This window comes from Theropithecus gelada, chromosome 14 (genome assembly GCF_003255815.1).
Source record: "Theropithecus gelada isolate Dixy chromosome 14, Tgel_1.0, whole genome shotgun sequence".
NCBI lineage: Eukaryota > Metazoa > Chordata > Mammalia > Primates > Cercopithecidae > Theropithecus > Theropithecus gelada.
The window spans coordinates 45,478,270-45,502,340 of NC_037682.1; the positions used below are offsets into that span (position 1 = coordinate 45,478,270).

The following is a 24,071-nucleotide window of genomic DNA, read 5'->3' on the forward strand; positions in this document are numbered from 1 at the left end:
AAAAAAAAAAAAAAATTGAGGATGAAAAGAGATAATGTATATAAAGCACAGTGTCTGGCATTTAAAAGTGCTCAATAAACAGTAGCTGGTCGTGTTAATATTATTACAATGGTCATTGTTATTAACTGTTCTATATACTTGGTTAGAGGCTAGGCAGGTTCTTTGTACCTGGAGGGCCTGGCTGCAGGGCATTAAATGAAAGCTGTTCCCAAGGAGCCTCACTACAAATCTGGTGCATGGTTTAGCCAACTGTAAAGTCCGTGTCAGCTTCTAAAATAGCTACACCAGCTTGCAAAGGAGTGAGAAAATCCAGTCTGTTAGCTGTCCTCAATCTCTGTCTCTCTCCATCTCTCTCAATGGTTGAGTGGTTTTAATTAACAACTCCCACAGAGTAAGGCAAAAGTCACTCGATTAATAAAGCTCTAACTTGCCGTGCACGATTCTGAGGTCTCAGGGTGGCGCTGAGCTTGTAATTGTGGGTTTTGTTTGGGTTTGCCGTGGGTGAGGGTCTGAGGGAGTGGAATTTCCTCAGAGAAATTCGGGTACCACGTCTAGAAACCGTAGGTGACTGAAATGCCCACTTTCATGAGATTTAACAACAGGAAGCCACATTGCGGTAAGGCACTTTGGTAAATCACCGTGCAGAATTGGCTCTTGATCTGAACTTTCCTGCCTCTGAGCACCTCATCGGTTTTCATTTCCAGCACACACAGAACCAGTTTTACCCCCATTCACTTTCTGCATAAGCACTGGGGAATGTTGACACAAGTGTTTCTCATGCTACAGTAAAGACCTGTGACATTTAATTGAAATTAAACACATAATATTGCTTTCGAGGCAAAGAGAAGTATCTGCCTCTGCCCCTGCCACAGCCTCCATGGTCCTTGCACAAGCATTCTCCAACTGTTTTTTTAAGTTCCTAAGTAACTCACTCCTCTGTGCCTTACCCTTCCAAATGGTAATTTCAGGTCCCTTCATAGCTCCTTCAAATGGCACTGGGACTATCTAGGGCTTCCGACGTTCAGAAGGTGCACGCTCTTCCTTTTTGGTCTTGCCTTCCATATATTCAGATATTCCGAGTATGGGGTCTAGCTATAGTAAACCACCATCCTATAGGGTGCTTGGGAGCCCGGGCTTTGAATCAGCCTGGCTGAATGCTTGCTTCCACCAGTTACTGTCTATGTGGCCTGGCCAAGTAACTTTACCTCTCAGAGCTTCGTCCCCTTGATTGTAAAAGTGGGACGAGAAACAGTCTCTACTGCAAAGAACCAATGGAAAGAGTAAGTGAGAAAAGCATGTAAAGAGCTCAACACAGTGCCTAGCACATAATAAAGTCTCCAAAGCAGTTAGCGATTATGAATTACAGTGCCACCACAGCAGGACTGGCAGCAAGTCATGGGTTAGCAGGCGCTATTGAGTCCTCTGTGGCCTTCCCCCTTCTCTATAGAGCCAACACCACATTTATTTTGTCCCATGTTTCTGACAACTTGAGTTGACTTCACCCTTTAAACTTCACTGCTCAAGTATGTGAGATTTCTAATTTCGAAACAGATGACTGGATGATTACAAGCACAAAGCTCTGGGAAAGGGATACAAGACTCCAGTGATGCAGTGGAGATAACCACAGACCCTGTCTCCCACTGTTCCCAAGATCAAGAAGTGAATGTGGGCTTGATTTATAGGTAGAAGGCTCTGGAGACAAACTTGGGGCCTCTCCTTAGGCTCGGAATCTTATTTCACTTCTGGGTCTCAAAAACCATCATCTCTCTGGAGGTGTCCATGCCAGTGTGTCTGTCTCACTCTGCAGTTATTTCAGGATTCAGAGGAAAGGACAAAACCTCCATTTCTCAGGGAGATTTCTTACCAGGACCCGGGGGACGCAGGAAGGGATGCAATGATTCTTCCAAGGCAGGCATAGAGTCTTGATTTGTGGTGATATCCCAAGTAGGGTGCATTAGCTTTGAGCCCTTGCAGATGTTTATTCAAGCTGATGTGTTGCTCTCTTTGACCCTGGGCCACAGGTAAGCTGCCTCCTCCCTCAGATGACTCATTCCCACTGATCATATGGCAAGGCCTGCTTACAGGCTAGGATGGCTGATTTTATGTGTCAACTTCACTGGGGCACAATACCCAGATATTTGGTCAAACACTAGAGTCCAGATATTGCTGCAAAGGAATATTTTAGATGAGACTGACAGCTAAATCAGTAGACTTTGAGTAAAGCAGATCATCCTCCATAATGTAGGTGGGCCTCATCCAATCAGTTGAAGGCTTTGAAAGACTGATGTCCTCTGAGCAAGAGGGGATTCTACGTCCAGACTGCCTTTAGATTTGGATTGCAACCCTGACTCTTCTCTGGGTCTCTCAGCCAGTAGGCAGGCCAATAGGCTGAGAGACCCAGGGAGGAGTTGATGTCACAGCTCAAGTCTAAAGGCAGTCTAAAGGTAGAATCCCCTCTTGGCCTGCAACAAGGGCATCTGAAGATTTTGGACTTGCTCAATGACATGACCAATTCCTCTACACACGCATACACCCATACTCACACAAACCTACACACACCCTACTGTTTTGTTTATCTGGAGAACCTTGACTAATTCACAGACCAACTCTGACCCAGCCAGGATCTATTTGGTCATTGTGCTCAAGAATAAGATGTTGTGCCTGACATCATCTTCGTAAATGTCCTAAATAAAATAAAAGACTAAAAAGGCAAACAGATGTAATAACTCCAATAGGGCTAAAGGAGCCACCAGGCTATCTGTGCCAAACACTTTACAAACACCATCTCCTCTACTCCTCCTCACACACCTGAGAGGTGTACCACAGTTTAACACATGGGGAACAGAGGCTCAGGAAAGGAAGTAATTTCCCTATGGTCACAGCTGCCAATCAAGAAATATGAAGTTGGGTCTTCTGCCTCCAACTCTAAAGTTTCTTTCATTGTACATTTCTTCCAGAACAGCATGATGAGAGGTTCATGAGGTCCCAACAAAACTTAAGCTTCTTATCTTGATGTAAGCACAGGCACACATGGCCTTCTGTTTTGAGTCTTTCAACATGGGCTGACTGTCTCAGGGCCAAAATACTCCCAACCTCGTCCAAATGTTTCTTTTCATATTCACCTCAACTCGAACTTGGTATTCTCCAACCTTCCCATCATAAATCTGTTGAGCCACTCTGTAGCTGCCGGCCCTTGAAAAATACTGGGAAGGGTATTTTCAATTTGAGTGATCTACATGCTTAAGATAAAAATAAATACAGGCCAGGCACAGTGACTCACACCTATAATCTCAGCACTTTGGGAGGCCAAGGTGGGAGGACTGCTTGAGCCCAGGAGTTCAAGACCAGCCTGGGCAACATAGTGATACCCCATCAGTATATAAAAAGAAGAAAAATACTAAAATTTTTTAAAAAAAGAAAAGAAATATGGACTGGGTTTTCTAGATGAGAACTATGCAAAGGCTTAGCAGGAAAAACAGGGGTGCTCCGGGACTGTCTGTGAGCCCCCAGGTGTCTGCCTTCCAGGTCCATTTGCGTAGTACTGAGTAGAGAGAGAAGATGCCTGCAGACCACGGCTCTCCAGCAGAGAGGGTGGCCTGGGCTGGGCGTGGTGGCTCACACCCGTAATCCCAGCACTTTGGGAGGCCCAAGGCAGGTGGATCACTTGAGGTCAGGAGTTTGAGAACAGGCTGGCCAACACGGTGAAACCCCATCTACTAAAAATACAAAAATTAGCTGGGCATGGTGGCATGTGCCTCTAATCCCAGCTGCTCGGCAGGCTGAGGCCGGAGAATCACTTGAATGCAGGAGGTGGAGGCTGCAGTGAGCTGAGATTGTGCTATTGCACTCCAGCCTGGACAACAGAGCAAGATTTTGTCTCAAAATTAATTAATTAATTAATTAAATTTTTAAAAAGGGTGGCCCTAGAGGATGCAGAACAGCAGCAACTACAGCAAAGTAACAAAAGCACCAAAGTCACACTGGGATTCCGGGATATAAAGGGAAAGTGTCAGTAAAATGGTGGGCCATCTTTTTCAACTCTTCCATGGGCTTAAGACAATTAAGTAACAATTACATTTTCTTTATTAATAAAAACAATATAAAGCCAGAGTGTGGTAGTTAGATAAGATACCTAGCACACAGAAGGGATGCCACACACGTCAGCTCCCATAAGCCACCCGGAGCTCCAGAGTAGGATGGAATATGTTTTTCCTGCACATGTAAGCACACTTCACTAAGAGTGAGCTCATAGGCCCCCTGGTAAGAACCTTGAATGATCAAAAGTTGGCACAGAAAGTAGAGTATCAAATGGTCCAGCTTTGAGAACAAATCACTGACTCCTCCTCTTGTCCATCAAGCCCCAGGGCACAGTCAGGGGCCTGGAACTGACTAGACACTTATTAAATACTTGCCAACTTGATTCAACTAACATGCAGAGTCTCGGTTGTGATGATTAATGGACTTAAGGTGGAATTTCCCTTAGTTAAACACCTGGGCCAGTCTGAGTAACGCCCAAATGCTGACTGTGTTTTGTTGATGCTGCTTACCAGTGAAGAGCCCCAGAAGGGCAGAAGGTCTGTTCCAACAAGACAGCAGACGGTCCAGATGGTGAGGGGGGAGAAGGAGCGCCTTGCTAAGCATGATTAGTCACAGCGGGCTTCTCTTCGCCCAGCCCGGTAGCTGTCGGCAGGAGGGTATCGTGTTCATGCTGCCCACATGAACATCAGTTATGGTCTTATGTCTAAGGAGAGGTCTCACTAGCTTCTTACCCACTGTGGTTTGGGGAGGAATCATGGGGGGAAGAGTATGAAATATGTTGAGGACTTTTATCCTGCACCACACACTGAATTTGGTTATATCAGATCGAATCTAGGAAACATCCTCATTATGAGGACAGTTTGGAAGGGTCTGCCATGCCGCAGGCACTGGGCTAGCACTTTGCCTGTGTCACCTCATTCAACTGTCACAACTCCAGGTATTATTATTCTTATTGGCAGCTGAGCACAGTGGGCTTCCCAGAAGGAGAAAGTGAGAACATACAAGGTCCCCACAGGACCTGCTCTAGTTTCAGATCCACTTTGGAACCCCCACATTTTGCCTCTTCATGGTAACATTCACCACCATCTGCCTTGGGTTAGAATGAACTATTGACATGCAAGGTGGTCTTCCCCACTGGGCCCTGAGCTCCTCTGGGGGCAAGAGTTGGCAGGCTGTGGGACTGGGTTTTCCTAAGGCTCCTGAAATCATATTCTGCACTCTCCTTAAACATTCAGCCAGCCCTGGTCTGGGGGTTGCCTGGAAGGCCTGAGACAATCTGGGGGCACAGGATGGTGCTAACATGCAAGAGGGAAGGCTAGGAAATGACAAAGGGTCTGAGGATAGACACCAACTATCTCCCAGCAGTTACAACACAGGCCGGAGCTTGGAAGCCCTCCTTATCTTCTCTGTCTCCTTTGCGTCCCCTGTCTAACTGGCCCCCGCGTCAGGCTGAGTTGAATGTAAAAAGTGTCTTTAAGCTCATTGTGCATCTGTTTCCCTGGCCCTGGCCTTACCCAGCCCTGTGCCTCTGCTGCGTGGTCTCTGGAATAGCTTCTAACCTGAGCCCACTGCCCCCCGACCTCCATCTTGAATCTGCAACCCACCCAGGCACCAACCTCATAATAACACGACAACGCCTGTATGTCCTCATGCTACTGGTCTGCCTGGGCCCTTGTTTATCCTGCGAGGCCCAGCTCACGTGTCCTCAAGGTGCTACCACTGCTGCTGGTAGTGACAGTGGTGGACAATATGGCAGTGAACCCTGCTGAGTGCTTACAGCATGCAGGCCAGGCACTGGGCTGACAGTGCACACCATGATCTCACTGGAACCTCACATCAAACCTATGAGATGCGCACAGTGGAATTAAATAGGCTGCTCAAGGACACACAGCTAACCAAGTGGTAGAACCAGCCTGGACTGCAGGTCAAACTCCACAGCCCACACTTCCCACCGACCCTCACCTCATGGTACTGGTGTTGGTGTTTCAACACGAGCCATCGCTTCCTCACTGGCCTCCTTCACTCACCACTCTTATGCTGACCTACACAGTGCCCTGTTGCATGATCTTCCCTTCACAGCATTAGGATCTTGGTGACCTGGTCTTATTCATTTCCCTCGGCCTCAGTGCTTTTAGCATAGTCTCTAGCATATAACAAACTCAATACACACTTTTTACAGGGGATTTTACTGCTTTTTGCCTGGAGCCTTCCCAGAAGGTAGGCCAAAGGAAAGGTTTCCAGTGTCCAAGGCCAGAAGAGCCTGTGCTTTGGAAAGCTACGGGAGGAGGAGGACATCCGTAAAGGTGGGTGGCAGGCAGGGAGCAGCCCCTTTGGAGGCCTCTCAAGAAGGGCCTGAGACTTCCTTCTCCCAAAGCACCACTTTTGTTCCCTTCTTCTTCTTCCTTCCCACAGGATGCAGGGATGGGAGGGAGGCAGGAAGGGATTCAAGCCTCAAAGCTAGATAGGAAATTCCCAGGAAATCAAGGCCCAACCCTAGTTTCCTGAGAAGACAAGACACCCATTTATTTATTTTTTCTCTCTCTTCCCCATAAATTACTAAGCCAGCATTTGCCATTAGACATCTGTGGCAGTGTGGGCTGCCCACGTCAAAGCTGGACCACACTTCATTTCTCCATGGGGCTGTCCCCCAGTAAATCTCTTTTTAATCCAGGTCTCAGCCTGCTAAGTCTGTCGTCACCAGCAGTGGACAGAGTGCGCATGGGAGTGCTGGAGAATTTCTCCTCCTCCAGCGGGCTGGCAGCTCAGTTATTCTTTCTCCTCTGATGAGACTGCCTACCCAGATGCCAATAAGGGCTAGTAGATTTCCTGTACTCAATACATCAAATGGGTCCACCGTGGAGGAAGAAGAGGTGTTCGGTTGATGCTGCCCCAGTCATCAGGGATGACAGATCTTGGTAGCCAGAGCCATTCATCCGCCAAACCAGCCATGTCAGATGACATCACAACCACACGGGGAAAGCTGTCATTTGTTCTGCAGCACTTGGGGAAATTAATCTTACCCTCTGCATGACTCTGTGCTTGCTTACTCTACCTAGAGAGCTGCTCAGGAAAACAGGGACCATTGTATTTGCCTGGGATATTTAACACCAAGGAAAATATCAGACAGGGAAAAGTATTTATGATTTCTATGAATGCATACACTATCAAGAGCTGTCAGAAATAGACACCGAGGGAAGCAGAGAGGCACGGAAAGACCCCTAGACTGGATCCGGCCCAGCCCCATCACCAACCTATTGGGCTGCTCTGGGCCTGCACCTTCACCTCGGAGCCTCGTTGCATCTTTTAAGTTTGTCTGTTTTAAGAGGAGGGCAGTGCATTAGCGGCAAGTGACTTCCGGTGACATAATGAGAAATGTATATTTGGTCTCTGCTCCTCGTGTCTGGCACAGAGCTCCTAAGTCTTTAGAATTTCTTGATAGGGGTAAGAGGAGCATCTTTTGTTATTCATAGCAAACCCCTTTCAAACATACCTGGGCTTCTGCTACTGTGGTGACTCTTGGAGGATAGGAGCTGGTTGTGAGACAAACCAACCATGTGATTAGAGCATCGGAACTTTCATTCCTGCCTTCTGACCTCCAAGACAGTAAGGAAGGGCTGGAGATGGACTTAATTGCTAATGGCCAATGATTTAACTAGTCATGGCTATATAATAGAGTCTCCAAAAAACATTCAACTATGGGACTCAGCGAGCTTCCAGGTTGGTGGACACACAGGGGTGCTGGGATGATGGCACTCATGGACAGGGCATGGAAGCTCTGCATCACCCCCACACCTTGCACTATGCACCTCTTCATCTAGCTGTTCATTTGTATCCTTACCATATGCTTTAAAACACACCAGCCACAGTAAATAAAAGTGTTCCCCTGGGTTCTGTGAGCCATTCTAGCACATTACTGAATGTGAGGGAGGTCATGGGAACTCCTGATTTTCAGCCAAGTTGGACAGAAGCATGGGTAAACTTGGGACCTAGGACTTGTGATTGGCATCTGGAGAGAGACAGAGAGAAAGAGAGAGAGAGAGAGAGAGAGTGTGTGTGTTTGTGTGTGCAGGGCGGTGGGGGGAGCGTGGCAGTCTTGTGGAACTGAGCCCTTAACCTGTGGGGCCTAGGCTAACTCCAGGTAGATGGTGTCCAAATTGAACTGAATTATAGGACAGTCAGCTGGGGTAGGAGAATTGGTTGTGTGGGGAAAGCAACCCACACATTTCGTGTCTGAGTGTTATGAAGAGAGAGTTTCCATTCATTGGCGCCAAGCCCTATAGATGGGTCTGTCCACACAGCTGAGTCTTTACCTTTCCTTGACAGCTCAATCTTCCTAATCCCACTGAGACCAGCCCACTGGCTGGCTGGCAACCTGAACTTCCCAAGCCTTCCAAGAACACCAAAAGCCAAGATCATTTCAGTGGGATCAGCCTAGAGAAACAAGAACCTATCCTTTCCAAATCTCAAGATGCCTGCCACACCCTGCTGGAACCTGCCATGAATCCGTGCCTTTCAGGACAGCCTCTCCTAAATTCATTTATCTTGGCTCCAGGGTGCGTTAGGCTGTAAGGAGTACTCTGGCTTTCTCTCCTCTCAGTCCGCCAGAAACAACAGCCTATCAAGGTCACTCCAGGTCTGGTCTGGAGAGATTCACCAGATAAGAAAGAGCCTTTCATGCTATTAATCTACCCCCTTTGACTCAGGGTGCTGCCTGCTACGTTCTATGCTGACTTGGTGAGAAACACCTCACACATTTGTCCCATAATGTTCAGTGAAGGAAGGAAGAGATGAACAGGGGCATGTCTATCTTCCATCAGTCCACATGGCAAGTGTTCCTAGTTCTGTTTCTCTTGTACTGATAATGTCAAGCTCACAGGGTTAGAGGCAGTCCAAAATGACAGGGCCCAGAAGAAGAAAGACATGTGGCTAGGTCCTCAAACTCAGCGGGGCTACAATCATAGGCACAAATTCATTTAGAGAAATATGGTTGGCCTTGCCATTCTTAAACTTAGTTGTAGCATTCGCTTGATTTTTCTTTTGAGACAAGGTCTTTCTCTGTCACCCAGGTTGGAGTGCAATGGTATAATGACACCTCGCTGCACCCTCAACCTCCTGGACTCAAGTGACCCTTCCACCTCAGCTGGGACCACAGGAACATGCCACCACGAACAGCTTTTAAATTTTTTGTAGCAACAGGTCTCACTATGTTGCATAGGCTGGTCTTGAACTCCTAGGCTCAAATGATCCTCCCATCTCAGCCTCCCAAAGTGCTGGGATTGCAGATGTGAGCCACTGTGCCCAGCCAACAAATATTTATTGACTACTTACTATAGAACAGGCAGGCACTGTGCCAGCCAATGAAGATACAGGAGCACTCAAGACAGATTTGACCTTAACCTTTAGAACTTACAACAGGTTTAGGTTTTGTCTTTCCTATCTCATATATATAGATATATATAAAAACATATATATACACACATGCACACGCATACATATACACACATACACACGTATACACACACACACACATACAAACACTAATAAATCAATTCTGATGTAGTGCTACCAGTGCTAATACAGATACAGCAAGTATCAACGAAGCGTACAGAAAAGTCACTACCTCTGCTTGGATGGAATCAGAGAGATGACTGACAGGCAATAAAGGAAAAGATAGGCTGGGCACGGTGGCTCACGTCTGTAATCCCAGGACTTTCAGAGGCTGAGGTGGGCGGATCATGAGGTCAGGAGATCAAGACCATCCTGACTAACACGGTGAAACCCCGTCTCTACTAAAAATACAAAAAATTAGCTGGGCGTGGTGGCGGGCGCCTGTAGTCCCAGCTACTCGGGAGGCTGAGGCAGGAGAATGGCGTAAACCCAGGAGGCAGAGCTTGCAGCCAGCTGAGATCATGCCACTGTACTCCAGCCTGGGCGACAGAGCGAGACTCCGTCTCCAAAAACAAAAAAAAAAAAAAAAGGAAAAGATACAGGGCATTATACATGCTAATGATGCATGAGAGCATGAAGCACCCTCTTATGAACAAATAATACAAACAAAAATAAAGCATAACAACTCTCCATATAGCATTTACATTGTATTAGATATAACAGGTAATCTAGAGATGATTTAAAGTATATAGGAGGATACACATAGGTTATATGCAAATACCATGCAATTTTACATGAAAAACTTGAACATCCACAGATTTTGCTATTTTCTGGGGGTCCTGAAACCAATCCCTCATGGACACTGAGGGATGACTTTAATTAATTCAGCACGAATGAGTTCCTCAATTTCTGAAGAACGGAGTCTCCCAGCAGGCATCTGTGCCCATATTTGTCGACGGAGTAATTCCTACCACCAAAGAGGGAAAACAGCAGCCCCTAAAAAGCCACTGTGGAAGATGAAATGCTTACACCCTGGTTTCTCTCCACACTAGGCTATTGATCAGCCTCATTCTCAAAAGCCAACATCCTTAGCCCTAAATATCACCAGCCAGGAAGGAGCTTTAAACCAACACAATGACTCACAGTGAAAAGCAATTGAAACCACAGCATCACATCCTCTATCAGCCACTAGATGGACACCACAGGCTAAGTTGGCTTTCTCCAAGTGTTCTGTAAATAGAACCATTGAGCTTCATAGCGTGTGGTAGCGAGTTATATAAGCATAAGGTCCTGTCAGGGTAGGCATCAAGAACGAACAGACCATTCTCAAAATATTAAATACCTGCTATGTCCCAGTCTCTGGGTTTAGAAAAATAATGAGTGCTGTCTGCCTGCTAGGAATTCCAAGTTTAGTGGAGAAAGACACACACACACATACACACACACACACACACACGCACGCACAGCATTTCTTATGCATCTCAGATTCTTGCCTGTTCTTTTCAAGCTCCGTCTCTAATATTCAAATGTTAAGAACTTGTTCCAGTTCACTTGGCAGAGCCAGGATTAAATCTCAATTCTGCTTGCCTTTTAAGATCATACTCTTTCCTCAATACCATTCAGTGCCTCTCAAACATTTCCCATGCAAAGTGAAACGCTTATACATAAGGGTAGGTGTGAACCAAGACCATCAGAAACATGTGAAACAGAGCTAACTCTGACTGGGGGAGTCCCAGAGGACATCACAGGGGAGATGTTTTCTTCAGGATTAGTCAGATGAGCATGAGGGGAAAGGAATTCCAGGAAGAAAGCAGCATGTCCCAAGAGGGAGGGCTTTGCAAATGCAGGAACCAGAGACAGGGCTTTGCAAATGCAGGAACCAGCCTTTGGTGGTGGCAGGTGGCCTAGAGCAGTGGGAAGTCTGGAGTGTGTGAAGGGAAATGTGGTCGGGGGTAAGTCAGCGAAGGCAGGTGAGGCAAAGGCCATGAAGGGCCTCCACAGTTAGTTAAGGCGTTCAGATCTGTTCCCACAGGCAATGGGAAGTCATCAAAGGTTCTGAGAGGGAGAAACTTCTGATGTTATATTTAAAGGGTCAATTTTTGTCCATAAAGGGATATATATTTATACTTTGGAACATTGTATAACTCAGTGCCTCCTTTGAAAAGAAAAAAAAAATCATTTCAAACATATGGACATGGAGTCTGCCCCTTTAATTTTATTCTGTACCATATGGCACTTTGAATTTTAGAATATGAGTAGAAGATTGACTTCACAGATCAAAACCTAGTAAGAGAAATCTCATCTGTTATTTTAATTTCCTCCCCGCTATAGCCAATGCCCAATTTATCAATCCAATAAAAGGATCGAGTGAGATCAAATAACAACCTGTAAAGTACTTAGACATGCCTGGTATATACCAGGCACAATATAAGGATTTGAGACACACACACACACACACACACACACACACACAAAGTGTAAAAGGCATTTGCTCTTAATTTCTTAGCTAAACTACATGGTAATATGGTAATAAAGTAATTTCAGCCCTACCATAGGGAGAACTGAAGGATATACACACGTGCACATGCACACACCAATACAGAAAAATGAATAGGGGCATCAAAAAATAGCTGTTATGCCAAGCCAAGGTACAGCGTCACTTTAAAAACAGAGTTCTTAGGTTTTTAGAAACCAGAATTTACTTCCATATCAGATTTTCTAAATAAACTTGTCATAAACTTTTACAAGAACTTTCCTCAAAGAGCCTCTGTATGGATTGATATATTACTCATACATCAAGGCTATGTTTCTACTAAGCCAAATAAACATCTGGACAAAAGCTTTAATCATTTCATTGTTTCCAAGCGCCTGAATGTTTGAGGGCGATAAGGCATCTAGACCCTGACTGGGATTTTGGTCTTTATCAGATACAACTGCAAAGAGAAATCCAGCTGAAGGCTTAAAAACCATATTAATTGTAGTGCTTCAAAGCTCAGGGAAGTTAAATGACATGCCTAACGTCATAGAGCTGGCAAGAGGTTGGGCAGGGTTTAAGCCCTGGTCTGTCCAATAAGATATCTCAGCCTATTTCCCTTTCACTACATCAGTTGCCTCAGCAGTGCCTTATTCAGCAGATTCTGAAGCACAGAATAACCAGCCTTTCAATATTTATAATCTTGCCAGTTTATAGAAAGAAAATGATATGAGTAGAAAAGACATTAACTGTCTTGCCCTGAACTCTGCATGTAAACACAAACTGGTAACTTAGCCTCACAGCAGAAATTCACATGCATTTCCACAGAGTGGAGACATGCTTAACAAGTGTTTTAGAATGCTACAACTAGAAGGAGCATTAGGTACCATCTGGGCTACCTCTCCTCATGCTGGGGGTACATTTCTACATTAAAAGGAACAGGAAGAGAAACCAAAGTTCTCCAGTTTCAGTAATCAGGTGCTTTGCTTACATTTCTGAACTTTTTATCTACACTTGCTCTAAGTGCTATCACACATGCTAAAACGTAAGCTTGGCAAAGCTGGAACTGAAATGTAAACACTGGTGATTTTACGCAAAGGTAAAGGCTCTGGTTTGGATGGTTAAAGAAACGAGGAGTTTCTCACTGGGCTAGCACTAAGCTTCAGGTTAGAGTGTTTCAATGTCTCCACCTTGTGGACATAATCAACACTACAGCAAAATAAATTCACTGGCCGTCTTTTCATAATTAAGACTGGTTTGACAATAAACTCAACTCTTTATTACAGGATACAAAAACTGCAAAACCAGCCAGATTTTTTTTGGTAGTATATGAAAATGGGAATTGATAATAATAAATCTGAGTCCATGCTAGATACCAAAAGTCTTCTAAAACAATAATACAAAGATTACATTATGCGCAATTCAGTTGTAGTTAATAGGTGTATGCTATCGTTTTTCATGTTTGTAGAAAACTAGAAAAATAAATGATGCTCTAAGTTGACCAGGTCATTTAATTTCTCAGTCCGTTAATTGCGCCAGCTATTCCAGGTAGCAGAAATTTGTTGTACTGTAAGGTGTTGGGGCTCAGAAAACACTACAAACTAAAGGCTTCAGAAGCGAAAGTTTTTCTCTGACCTTTTCCTGCCCTCTGGTCTCTCAATCCTATTTCCCCTGAGGCCAGCCATAGAAACTAGAATCCCTCTGCCCCCAGGCGAGCCATAGAAATCAGAACCCTTTTGCCCCAAAGCCAGCCATAAAACCTCCAAACATTACTCTAATTTCCCCTCTTTCTTTCTGTGTGAATCCTGGGCATAAGGAAATTATCTGAGCCACCTGGTTTGATTGTAGAAACCTCCATTACAGAGAGGGCTCTGCCCCACACCCAGAAGGCAGGAATGCTGCTCAGAAGGGCCAAGAAGAATCTAGACAGACAGACCTTCCCGGGATTCCCCACTTTATCTACTAGCATTAGATCATACCCTTTTTGCCCAATCATATTTCTACACAGCTGTCCATCCTTTGTAGAACCTAAGCAGAAAATCGGACAATTTTCCCTATATCTTTGGGTATTTACTCTGAAGGCTTCTGTGTATATATATTAAGTAAATTTGTATGTCCTTTCTCTAACAAATCTGCCTCTTGTGAGTTGATTTTCCAGTGAACCTTCAGAGGGTGAAGGTGAAATTTTCCTTTTCCTCTGCAAAAGGTTTGATGGATCCTATTTTCAAAGATTTCCTTACCCAAGATAGTTCTAAAAGTGACAGGCTGAAAACCAAAGCACCTCTATGCCTCAGCTTTTAATGAAATAAAAGAACATTTCTAGTCACAGAGGTAGAACGGAGGAAAATTAATTTTGAAATAAACTCTAGTAGTTGTAATATTTCAATATAGCAATAAAATGTTGGCAAGATGATACACTATTATGCTCTGTCTCTAATAGCTGCAAGCCCTTGGGCAAGTTATTTAACCTTCCTGGACTTCACTTTCCTCATCTCTAAAATGGGGATTGTGATATCATCTACCTCAAAGGATTGCTGTGGAGATAGAACAAGAGAGTATAAAAGTAAAGCATCTAGCACTGTATTTGGCATATAGGAGAGTTAGCTATTATTTAAATTATAAAAATACTGACTTACCCATCGGGTTCTTGATCATTACTTTCATGGATATGAGTGGCACAATTAGTATTTCTGCTTTTTCTTATCTGTAACTTTAACAGCTAGAACATTCGAGGTGGAAAAGATCTTGGAGAACTTCTGGGCAAGTCACGTTAACAGATGAAGGAAGAAGTCTCAGGCAACTGAAATAACTCACTGCACCTTAAGTCTGCAGGGTGATCTGAGAGGGGAGCATGAACAAGTTGCCGGCCAGGCCTCGTGCTATACAGTCATGGCAGGCTCCACCTGAAAGTTTCCTTAGACATCATCTCATCACCCGCTTTACTTCATATGTGAGCACACAGAGAAACAGGGAGGCTGGGTTTGTTCATTCATTCACTGATTCACATGTTCATTGACTTAGCAATATTTATGAGCTCCTATTATACACAACACACTGGGGATTCTGCGGTGAACGAACAAGACAAGTCCTTGCTTTGTGGTGCTTATTGCTGCAAGTAGGAGAGGGCTGGGAGGCAATAAAGGATATACACAAAATCAGGCTAATTTCAAATAGTGATAAGCTTCCAAAGGAGGCTGCCACAGAGTGGTGGAGATGCCTAGGGCATACACACACCTACTTCAAATTGCACAGTCAAGGAGGCCCCCTCCAAGGAGGTGTCAGCTGAGCAGCAAGAAAGACCTACCACACAAAGATCTGGGAAGCAGAATCCAGGCTGAGAAACAGCGTGCAAGGCTGTGAGGTGGAAAAGAGTTTGACAAGATTGAGGACTGAGAGGGACAGCTGCAGCAGGGAAACAGGTAGGAGAGAGGAAGATGAGATCTAAAAGGTAGGTACAGGCCAAATCTCATAGGCCTAGGGAGGTCGTGTAACCTGCAAGGATTCCATCCTTAGTGCAAGGTTTGGTTTAAGGGACTAACGCGACATGGTTTGTTTTCGGGTGTCACTCTGCTGTTTGTGAGTTACTGGCCAAGCCTGGACTACCCAGGCCTTCAGACTCACAGCCCAGCAGCGTCTCCCTCCATGCCACACAGCCTTTGATATGGATAGCAGAAAGTTTGACCTCCTCCGGAAGACTCAAACAGAGCCCTACAAAAGGGAAGCCAGGTGCCAAGCTTGCTTTCTCTCTGGGAAAAAGGGCGGCCCTGGGTACTTACCCGCTTGTAATGTCATCAGTCCGGATGTTCTTGCTCAGAACGTCCCCATCGCTCATGTAGCCGGGGGCGTCCATGCTGATGCCTTCCAGGTCCATCTCATCTCCTGCCTTGTCTGAGACGTCCACGTGGCAGACGCTGCTGCCCCGGGAGGCCAGCTGCCTTCTCAGAGGGGCGGAGTACACGTAGCGACCTGACTCAGTGTTGATGAACCGGCTGGCGTTGGCTCGAGGGGGGTACCCATTGCCCATTGAGGGGGCATCTCCTGCTTGGAGCCGAGGGCTGGACTGGCCCAGTCTCCACGACAGAGGTGTGGGCCTCCCTGTCAAGCTGAGTATGCTGCGGCCACTCATCTCCGTGGTGACATTGGTGTCAAATGTGGTTTCCAATGTGCTAGAAACAAAACCAACCTGATTAGACTCAAAGGAACCTAGTATCCTTCACAGTTTATATGTTCTTTAATTATTTAGAATTATGAAATAATCCTCATACATAAAATAGGATAAAACAGCTGGCCCCATGTACCACCTGGTGTGCTTCCTCTGCTCAAAATGAAAAAGGAAAGCCGCACATCTACATAACATTCTGAAAAGCCTACTGGAGACTTTCCCTGCTAAAACATGGTACAAAAAACAAATTCCTTTAATTAAATGACCTTAACTGCTAGAATTTTCTTTCCAGGCCGGATGCAGTGGCTCACACCTGTCATCCCAGCACTTTGGGAGGCCGAGGTGGGTGGATCATGAAGTCAAGAGATCAAGACCTTCCTGGCCAACATGGTGAAACTCCATCTCTACTAAAAATGCAAAAATTAGCTGGGCATGGTGGCATGCCCCTGTAGTCCCAGCTACTCAGGAGGTTGAGGCAGGAGAATCACTTGAACCCTTGAACCCAGGAGGCGGAGGTTGCAGTGAGCCGAGATTGCGTCACAGCACTCCAGCCTGGCGACAGAGAGTGAGACTCCATCCCCCTCCCCCACCCAAAAAAGAATTTTCTTTCCATTCTGGGAAAGAAAATACTAGAAAATGCTGAGCTGATTAGGATGGGGCATGAAGGTTCCTGCTTGCCCATTCATTCTAGGATGTTGCATCACAGCCCTCTTTTCCTAAGGGTGGGATTCTCCACCCACCAGGAGTTCCTGATACCATATTTTACATCCTCAGCTCCCTCCCAACTGAGCAGTGGACACAGTTCTAATTTTGTAACCCTCTGAGGTTCACTTCCCCCAGACTTTTGCTTTTCTCAGATTTCATCCAAAAAGTCTGGAAAGATTGGTAAATGCCTGGGCTTGAGTTCCCTCTTCAATCAAGTTACACGGACCAGAATCTGCCCAAGGATGAGCTCAATCTCTTGGCAGAGTCCGTCTTCCACTGTCTTCACAGCACCGCAGTTTCTTGCAGCCCAGTCAAAACTATCATCTATACTTTCACAGGAAAACTGCAATTTCCTCACTGAGCAAAGAGAGTGAGATTCTTCCCTGCAGAAGAAACCACTGAAGTCTTCCCTCCTGTCATAATTACCATCCCACCGTGAAACTGCTATGCCAACATTAAGTCAGTGTCAGTGACGACGGTGGAAAGACGGATGTTTCACACTAATGGTAGAGTCACGAGATCCAATATCTGACTCCCTTCATTCAGATACCTAAAGGTTTAAGACGGTACCACCCCCAAACCCCCGAGTTTACTCTCCTCTGGAAGAGCCAATTTGCTCCCTTAAGCTGTTTTTGTTTTCCTCTGATCTTGGAAGTGGCCTTATTTTTCTTGGATTGGATCCCTTGTTTTGGGCCTCAGTCCTATTGGAGATGGAACCCACAGTGGTTAACCCCAATCTGCCAAAACTGCTGACAGTGGAAGCCCTGTGGTTTCCTTGCCATAGCCACTTATCAAAGAAACTGAAATAAGGAGACTCTGTGGAAGCTCAGTGGGGACAACGAGAACTTTCCTTGACTTCCACATACTATAAAACCTCCTCCTGCCCAAATCACAAAGGACATCCCAGGGTTGCATCCTCTTCAACTTCTTGTTCAACAATGAAAGTACCTGATAAATGTTTCCAATATAATCCTAGATTTCATCCAACTAAATCAGAGTTTAAACACGATCATAAGTTTTTATAAATATTTCCTCACATGTTTTATGCACGTGCATGACTAACAATATTACAGAGTGCTGCATATCAGAAGAGTGGGTAGGAATTCAAGTTATTCAGTTTATCACACAGGTCAAATACAGTTCACCTGCTCATTTCAACAGCACCAGATAGTTTTAGAAAATGCAAGTAAAGTGAAATTTAAATAGAGCTGGTCTACAGTATCATTTGTTGAATGGATTTAGCAACCTTCTGCTTTTGGGAAAAATCTGTCTATACTAATTTTTGTTTCCTATAATTCTCTTCTGCATGTTGTATGGCATTCTTTGTGAATTCCGGCACATTTGGAAAGCAAGGCTATTGATCCATTATAACCAAATCGCTTTGCTAATGGTATGAACAAACACAGTAGAAAATTAACATACCAGCTAGTTCAGTAAAGTAATTCACACTGCAGATACCTGTGTGTAACCTGAGTTCCCCTTAAACTGGACATGGTTTCCTCCAAATTCTGCCGCAGATCAGCGATGTTCTTCACTGTCCGCAGCCGCCGAGCCTCAGGATCTTCCCCTGGAAAGATGAGGGTTAAGATTAGTTTAATTCTCTGACCAACCCTGAGCTTCATAAGGGCAACATCCATGTCTGTGACCATAACTATACTCAGTATGTGCCTCGCTGTGGGTGCTTAATAAGGATTTGAGAATGAATGAATGATTGAATGGAAGTGTGAATGGAAACCCAAAGGAAGTGTGAAGTCCAAGGAGATTCTTCCTTCAGGTGCCTCCTTAAATAGGTGAAGTCTAGCGTGTGGGAGAAGCCAAGTGCCTAGTCTGAGATGTAAACACATTTCCACAGTGTCTCCGGCAGAGACACGCTCAGGTTAGGTCCGACCAGGTAGTCATTTTCTGCCCATGCAAAAATGAGTGGAGCATTTTGTTTGTTCACCTATTGGTGATATATGCAGCTATCTTAGGCCCTACTTTGCAAGGATAGCTTGCAGTAGCTAGAAGATCTGCACCTGTTAATCACAAATATTTATACAGAGAAAGATTGCTTTCTTCATTGTTAGATGTATTATGTCACCTCAAATTCAAGCTCCTCTACTTACTGGCTGTGTGACTGTGGGGAAGGTGCTGGTCCTCTCTGTCCTTCAGATTTCACTTTTCTAAAAGGAACACAGTGGTAGTACTGACCTCAAAGGACATTTGTGGGGACAAACTGGGATCAAGCCGGGATTTCCCTTAGCACAGTGCTCACCATAAGCACTCAACACAAGCCAGCTGGTGCTCTAGAGCAGGGAGCCTTCAAGAAACAGCTGGGGGCCGGGCGCAGTGGCTCACGCCTATAATCCGAGCATTTTGGAAGCCAAAGCAGGTGGATCGCTTGGGCCCAGGAGTTCAAGACCAGCCTGGGCAACATGGCAAAACCCCGTCTGATGACATACACCTGTAGTGCCAGCTACTCTGGAGTCTAAGGTTGGATGATGTCTTTAGTTTAGGAGGCAGAGGTTGCAGTCAACCAAGATTGTGCCATTGCAATCCAGCCAGGGTAACAGAGAGTGAAGGGAGGAAGGGAGGAAGGGAGGAAGGGAGGAAGGGAGAAAGGGAGAAAGGGAGAAAGGGAGAAAGGAAGGGAAGGGAAGAAAGGAAAGAAGGAAATGAGGAAAGAAAGAAGAGAAAGAAAGACAAGAAGGCAAGAAGGCAAGCAAGCAAGCAAGCAAGCAAGCAAGAAAAGACAGACAGCCAGTGAGTCAGACAGAAAAGAAAGGAAAGAAAGAAAAGAAGAAAAGAAAGAAAGGGAAGGGAAGGGAGAAAGAAAAGAAAAGGAGAAAGGAAAAGTGAAAGGGAAGGAAAAGAAAAGAAAAATGGAAAGAAAAGAAAGAAACAGCTGGGTTCCTCTTTGTTAGGACCACAGCCTTCCATTCCCTGGGCAAAACTTTCCAGAAGACACTTGGCTGAGCAGCATTTGAGCTGACCTGGCACTAGTATACCATGAGAAATATGCCACACACAAGCTAGGACACAGCGCAGTCTTGTTTTGGGTTCTCTGGCAATTCCATTTCATTTTTTTGAGACAGAGTCTTGCTCTGTCGCCCAGGCTAGAGTGCAGTGGCACGATCTCAGCTTACGGCAACATCCACCTCCTGGGTTCAAGCGATTCTTCCGCCTCAGCCTTCTGAGTAGCTGGGATTACAGGTGCCCGCCACCACACCTGGCTAATTTTTTTTTGTTTTGTTTTTAGTAGAGACGGGGTTTCACCATGTTGGCCAGGCTGGTCTCGAACTCCTGACCTCAGGTGATCCTCCTGCCTTGGCCTCCCAAAGTGCTGGGATTATAGGCGTGAGTCACCGCACATGGCCTAGTTCCATTCATTTTAGCCTTACAATGGGAGGAGGAGAGGGACAATAACTATAATAATGATTAATAGAATTATACATTTTCTCCCTCAGAGTAATTTTAGGGACAGCTGAGAAGACTGAAGAAGCACAAACATGGGTCTTTAAAAGCCTAGGACTATTTTCAAGTGTTGAGCAATATTTTCAAAGAAATCTCCATCTAGAACATAGCACAAGTGGAATTTGCATTAGACACGAAGCAGCAGCAAGTAGAATTGACATCAGACACCAGGTTGAACTTCCAACAATTGTCATTAACAGGGGACTGGGCAGCTAAGAAATGTAATAGAATTAACTTTTCTTCTGAGATAGATGACAACTTCCTTAGGTTGTTCGTGGCATGGTGGTGCCTGGAGGCTGGGATGGAGTAAATGACATACCCATGATTTCATGGAGGAAATTTACTTGAAAATGCAAGTGCTTTCCAATTTCTCCTTCCACCTTTTAACCCAAGGAAATTTGGAAGGCATTTTTCTCTTATCTGAAAAGTGGCCAAACTTGCATTTCCCTCCCAGTGCTTTAAAATACATATATATGTATGTGTTTTTAAACAACAGCAAAGATGAATGTCTATTATACCTTCCCCTAATGACTTTGGAGGAATGTAACTGCATCTACCTTCTGGGCTATCAGTGAAATCTTTTACTGCCAATTTGGCCACATTTTATGTATATAAGCCTGCTAAAAAATATTCTTAGGTTAGCTCTAGACCCTTTAGAAAACATCGATTATGAGGCTAAATCTAGGCATAGGTTTACAAATTACCTCAACTAATTACCTTAACCACACACACAAAATATAGTAACCATATTTACTTATCCATCACTCTATTAATGGTCTTAACCCACCATTAGAAATTCAACTATTCCTTTCCGGCGGTGACGACCTACCCACACGAGAACATGCCTCTTGCAAAGGATCTCCTTCATCCCTCCCCAGAAGAGGAGAAGAGGAAACACAAGAAGAAACGCCTGGTGCAGAGCCCCAGTTCCTACTTCATGGATGTGAAATGCCCAGGATGCTATAAAATCACCACGGTCTTTAGCCATGCACAAACGGTAGTTTTGTGTGTTGGCTGCTCCACTGTCCTCTGCCAGCCGACAGGAGGAAAAGCAAGGCTTACAGAAGGCTGTTCCTTTAGGAGGAAGCAGCATAAAGGCACTCTGAATCAAGATGAGTGGGAAACCATCTCAATAAACACATTTTGGATAAAAAAAAAAAAAGAAAGAAATTCAACTATTTTGTTTTATTTTATAGAGACAGAGTCTTGCTCTGTTCCTCAGGCTGGAGTACAGTGCTGTGATCATAGCTCAATGCAGCCTCAAACTCCTGGGCTCAAGCAATCCTCCCACCTCACCCTCCCATGTAGCTAGGGCTGCAGGAATGCACCGCAATGCCTGGCTAATTTGTTTTCTTTGCAGAGACGGAGTCTTCTATGTTGCCCGGGCTAGTCACAAACTGCTGGCCTCAAGCAATCCTCTCGCCTTGGCCTCCCAAAGTGCTAGGATTACAGGTATAGCCACTGCACCCAGACAGAAAGTCAAAGATCTTTGAGTTGGGGATGGTGTCTCATCTTTCCTTTTGGTAACCCCCACACAATTTATAGAGGTCTAAGAAATGTTTATTATGCAACACATGTTTGGTCAGTGTGCAGTTGAAGGAAAAGCATGGACTTCACATTTCCACAGATAAATATTTGAATTGTGGCAGTGCTGTGTATTAACCACTTGACCCTAGATCTCATTTGTAAAATGGACATAAAAACCCTTTGCTAGAAGGGTTAGAGTGAGAGTCAGATGAGATGGCACACAGCACAAAATGAGGGTTCAGGAAATGTGAGTGTCCTGTTTTCCTCTTGTGGGTCCTGCTGGGAAATATTTGCCCTCCTCCAGGGTGCTACATCAGACCCCAAGGGTAATGTAAGAACACAAAACAGTAACCCACCTGACATGCTTAGGTGATCACATTCGGAACTGCCAATTATGCCTCTTCTGACAATGACCTGAATGTAGGATTTACCCACTAACTCACAGCCTGAACACAATAAAAACACAATTGAGTTCCAGTGGAAACAGCTGGGAGCTCTCAGCTCATAGATTCTGAGAGGTCTTAAAAATTTAGTGTCTACCTGTAGCGATCTGGACTTTGCCAACGATGCTCAAGCCACTAGTCATGATCGGGAGAGCATCACATTGCGACCAAATATGACTGAGTTTGGAGGATATCAAGGTGTTACAAAAGGACCATGGAAAAAATCCAGGATTTTTACTTGGAAATAAAGAAACCTTAAGGGATATGTTACAACATGAAAAAGAATGAAAACTGTCTGGGGCTTCAGAAGGCTGAATTATATCTGGTGATTGGAAATGTAAGAATAAAGAACTCCATTAACTGACGAAGCCGTCAACAACAGCAAAAAAATAAAGGGCTGCCTTATGAAGGAACAACATTTTGTCCAAGAAATATTTAAGCAGAGGCTGAAAGATAGTCACCAGCAAGCTTTAGAAGGAATTCATGAGCAGGATGATAAGCAGGTGTGTGTGATTTCTTCAATTCTATCATCCAAGATGCATTTTTCAACTATAATGCTCTATACATGATCACACACCATAGGAAAACCCACCCATTTGCATAAGTAAGGGAAAGAACCAAGCGATTGATCAAATAGTTATAAATGTCCATTTCTAAATAGTCCTACCATTCACTGTCATTTCAAAGGATTGGCTGTGGGTAAGTTAAATTCAACGTCATGCTATTTATTATTCAGTCTCTCCATAAAAAAATTCAACATAGTCACAAGTATGATTTCTACTGCTTGAATATAAAGACATATCACCCTGATAAGGAATTTTCATTAGTGACCAACCCCATTTGATTTGATACCAAAGAGTGAATAGTCAAGCACTACTGGCTGCACAAGTCTCTTCCCCAAAGCCAACTGACAGCATCTCAGGGTTTCTGAGTTCTTAAGGCTCGGTACAGTGGAGACATGGAGATAAAAAGAAAAATTAGGGGAAGATCACATACTGCAATCTGTCACTCTGAAATCTAAGTAATATTTGGAATATTCTCTGGCTCCTGCTTTTGCTTTTCCAATGTGGATTTTGCTGAGACTCAATGTCTGACAGGAATCCACACCACTGCACGAGCCACATATCTGAACCATGCTGGGATCTGAAGCGTTGGCCTCGTTCTTTTGATGTCTGCACATCAGAACACAATCTGGAATGTACACGGAGACTTGAGCAGTCATCTGAACTCCACACCCTTCTCATTGCTGGTCCTTTTCCTATGCTATCCATGTACTCACATGCAAGAAAGCTACAAACCTCGAAGAGAAGGAAACAAAATCAATCCCAAATGTGGGGCCCGAATCATTCTAAGATGGATTGCTTACAAATGGCTTGAAGAATCTCTGCACCGTCTCTGTGCCCAGCCAGTGGAATCAGAAGGAAATAGATCACCCAGATCCTCTGAAATTAATTGTTGGGACTAATTGCGAGATGGGTAAGGTTCAATCACTGGGCTGCAGAGCAATTCCACAGCTGTAATGTGGCTATTAAAATGCTGTAGTCAGGGATATTCAGTTTAATAAATAGATTTTAAGCATGGATTCAGTTTTTAACTCGACTGTGGAAGTGGTAAGATATGAGAAGAGTGACACAGCCACTAATAAATCAATGGCTTACCACTCACTTCCCTGACTAGAAGTTGCTGGAGCATGGGACACAGAGTTGCGGAATGGGGAAAAGAGACAGAGAAGATGGCAGCTTGGAATCCACTGTAGTAAGAATACTAATCAAGGTGTGACTTTTCTTCTTTAATTAAGAATGTGACAGTATAGTGTCCATAAATAAATGCTTATAGAATTAACTATACGACGACTGTGGATTTTATGCTGTCATACAGTATA

General features: G+C 44.7%; 2 protein-coding genes across 5 annotated transcripts in view; one reads left to right on the forward strand and one right to left on the reverse strand.

Moving 5' to 3' along the window:
- NAV2 (neuron navigator 2) overlaps positions 1–24,071 on the reverse strand; it is a 757,451-nt gene that overhangs the window by 158,639 nt on the left and 574,741 nt on the right. For all 4 annotated transcript variants that reach the window (XM_025355931.1, XM_025355930.1, XM_025355929.1 and 1 more), the window contains 2 exons: positions 18,225–18,333; positions 15,676–16,065 (listed from right to left, as the gene is read on the reverse strand). In XM_025355931.1, the coding sequence (XP_025211716.1) occupies positions 15,676–16,065; positions 18,225–18,333 (499 nt within the window). The remainder of the gene's footprint in view (positions 1–15,675; positions 16,066–18,224; positions 18,334–24,071) is intronic.
- Positions 21,031–22,437, forward strand: LOC112607239 (40S ribosomal protein S27-like). The gene is made up of 2 exons (XM_025358352.1): positions 21,031–21,335; positions 22,293–22,437. The coding sequence occupies exons 1-2, from the start codon at positions 21,061–21,063 to the stop codon at positions 22,435–22,437; spliced, it is 420 nt and encodes a 139-aa protein (XP_025214137.1). The 5' UTR covers positions 21,031–21,060.

What these genes read in the sequence shown, in the direction of transcription:
- LOC112607239 (XM_025358352.1), top strand. Translation starts at nt 21,061, where the DNA reads ATGCCTCTTGCAAAGGATCTCCTTCATCCCTCCCCAGAAGAGGAGAAG. An exon ending in GGCACTCTGAATCAAGATGA is followed by an intron (nt 21,336 to 22,292) that starts GTGGGAAACCAT and finishes GTCTACCTGTAG; the next exon opens with CGATCTGGACTTTGCCAACG.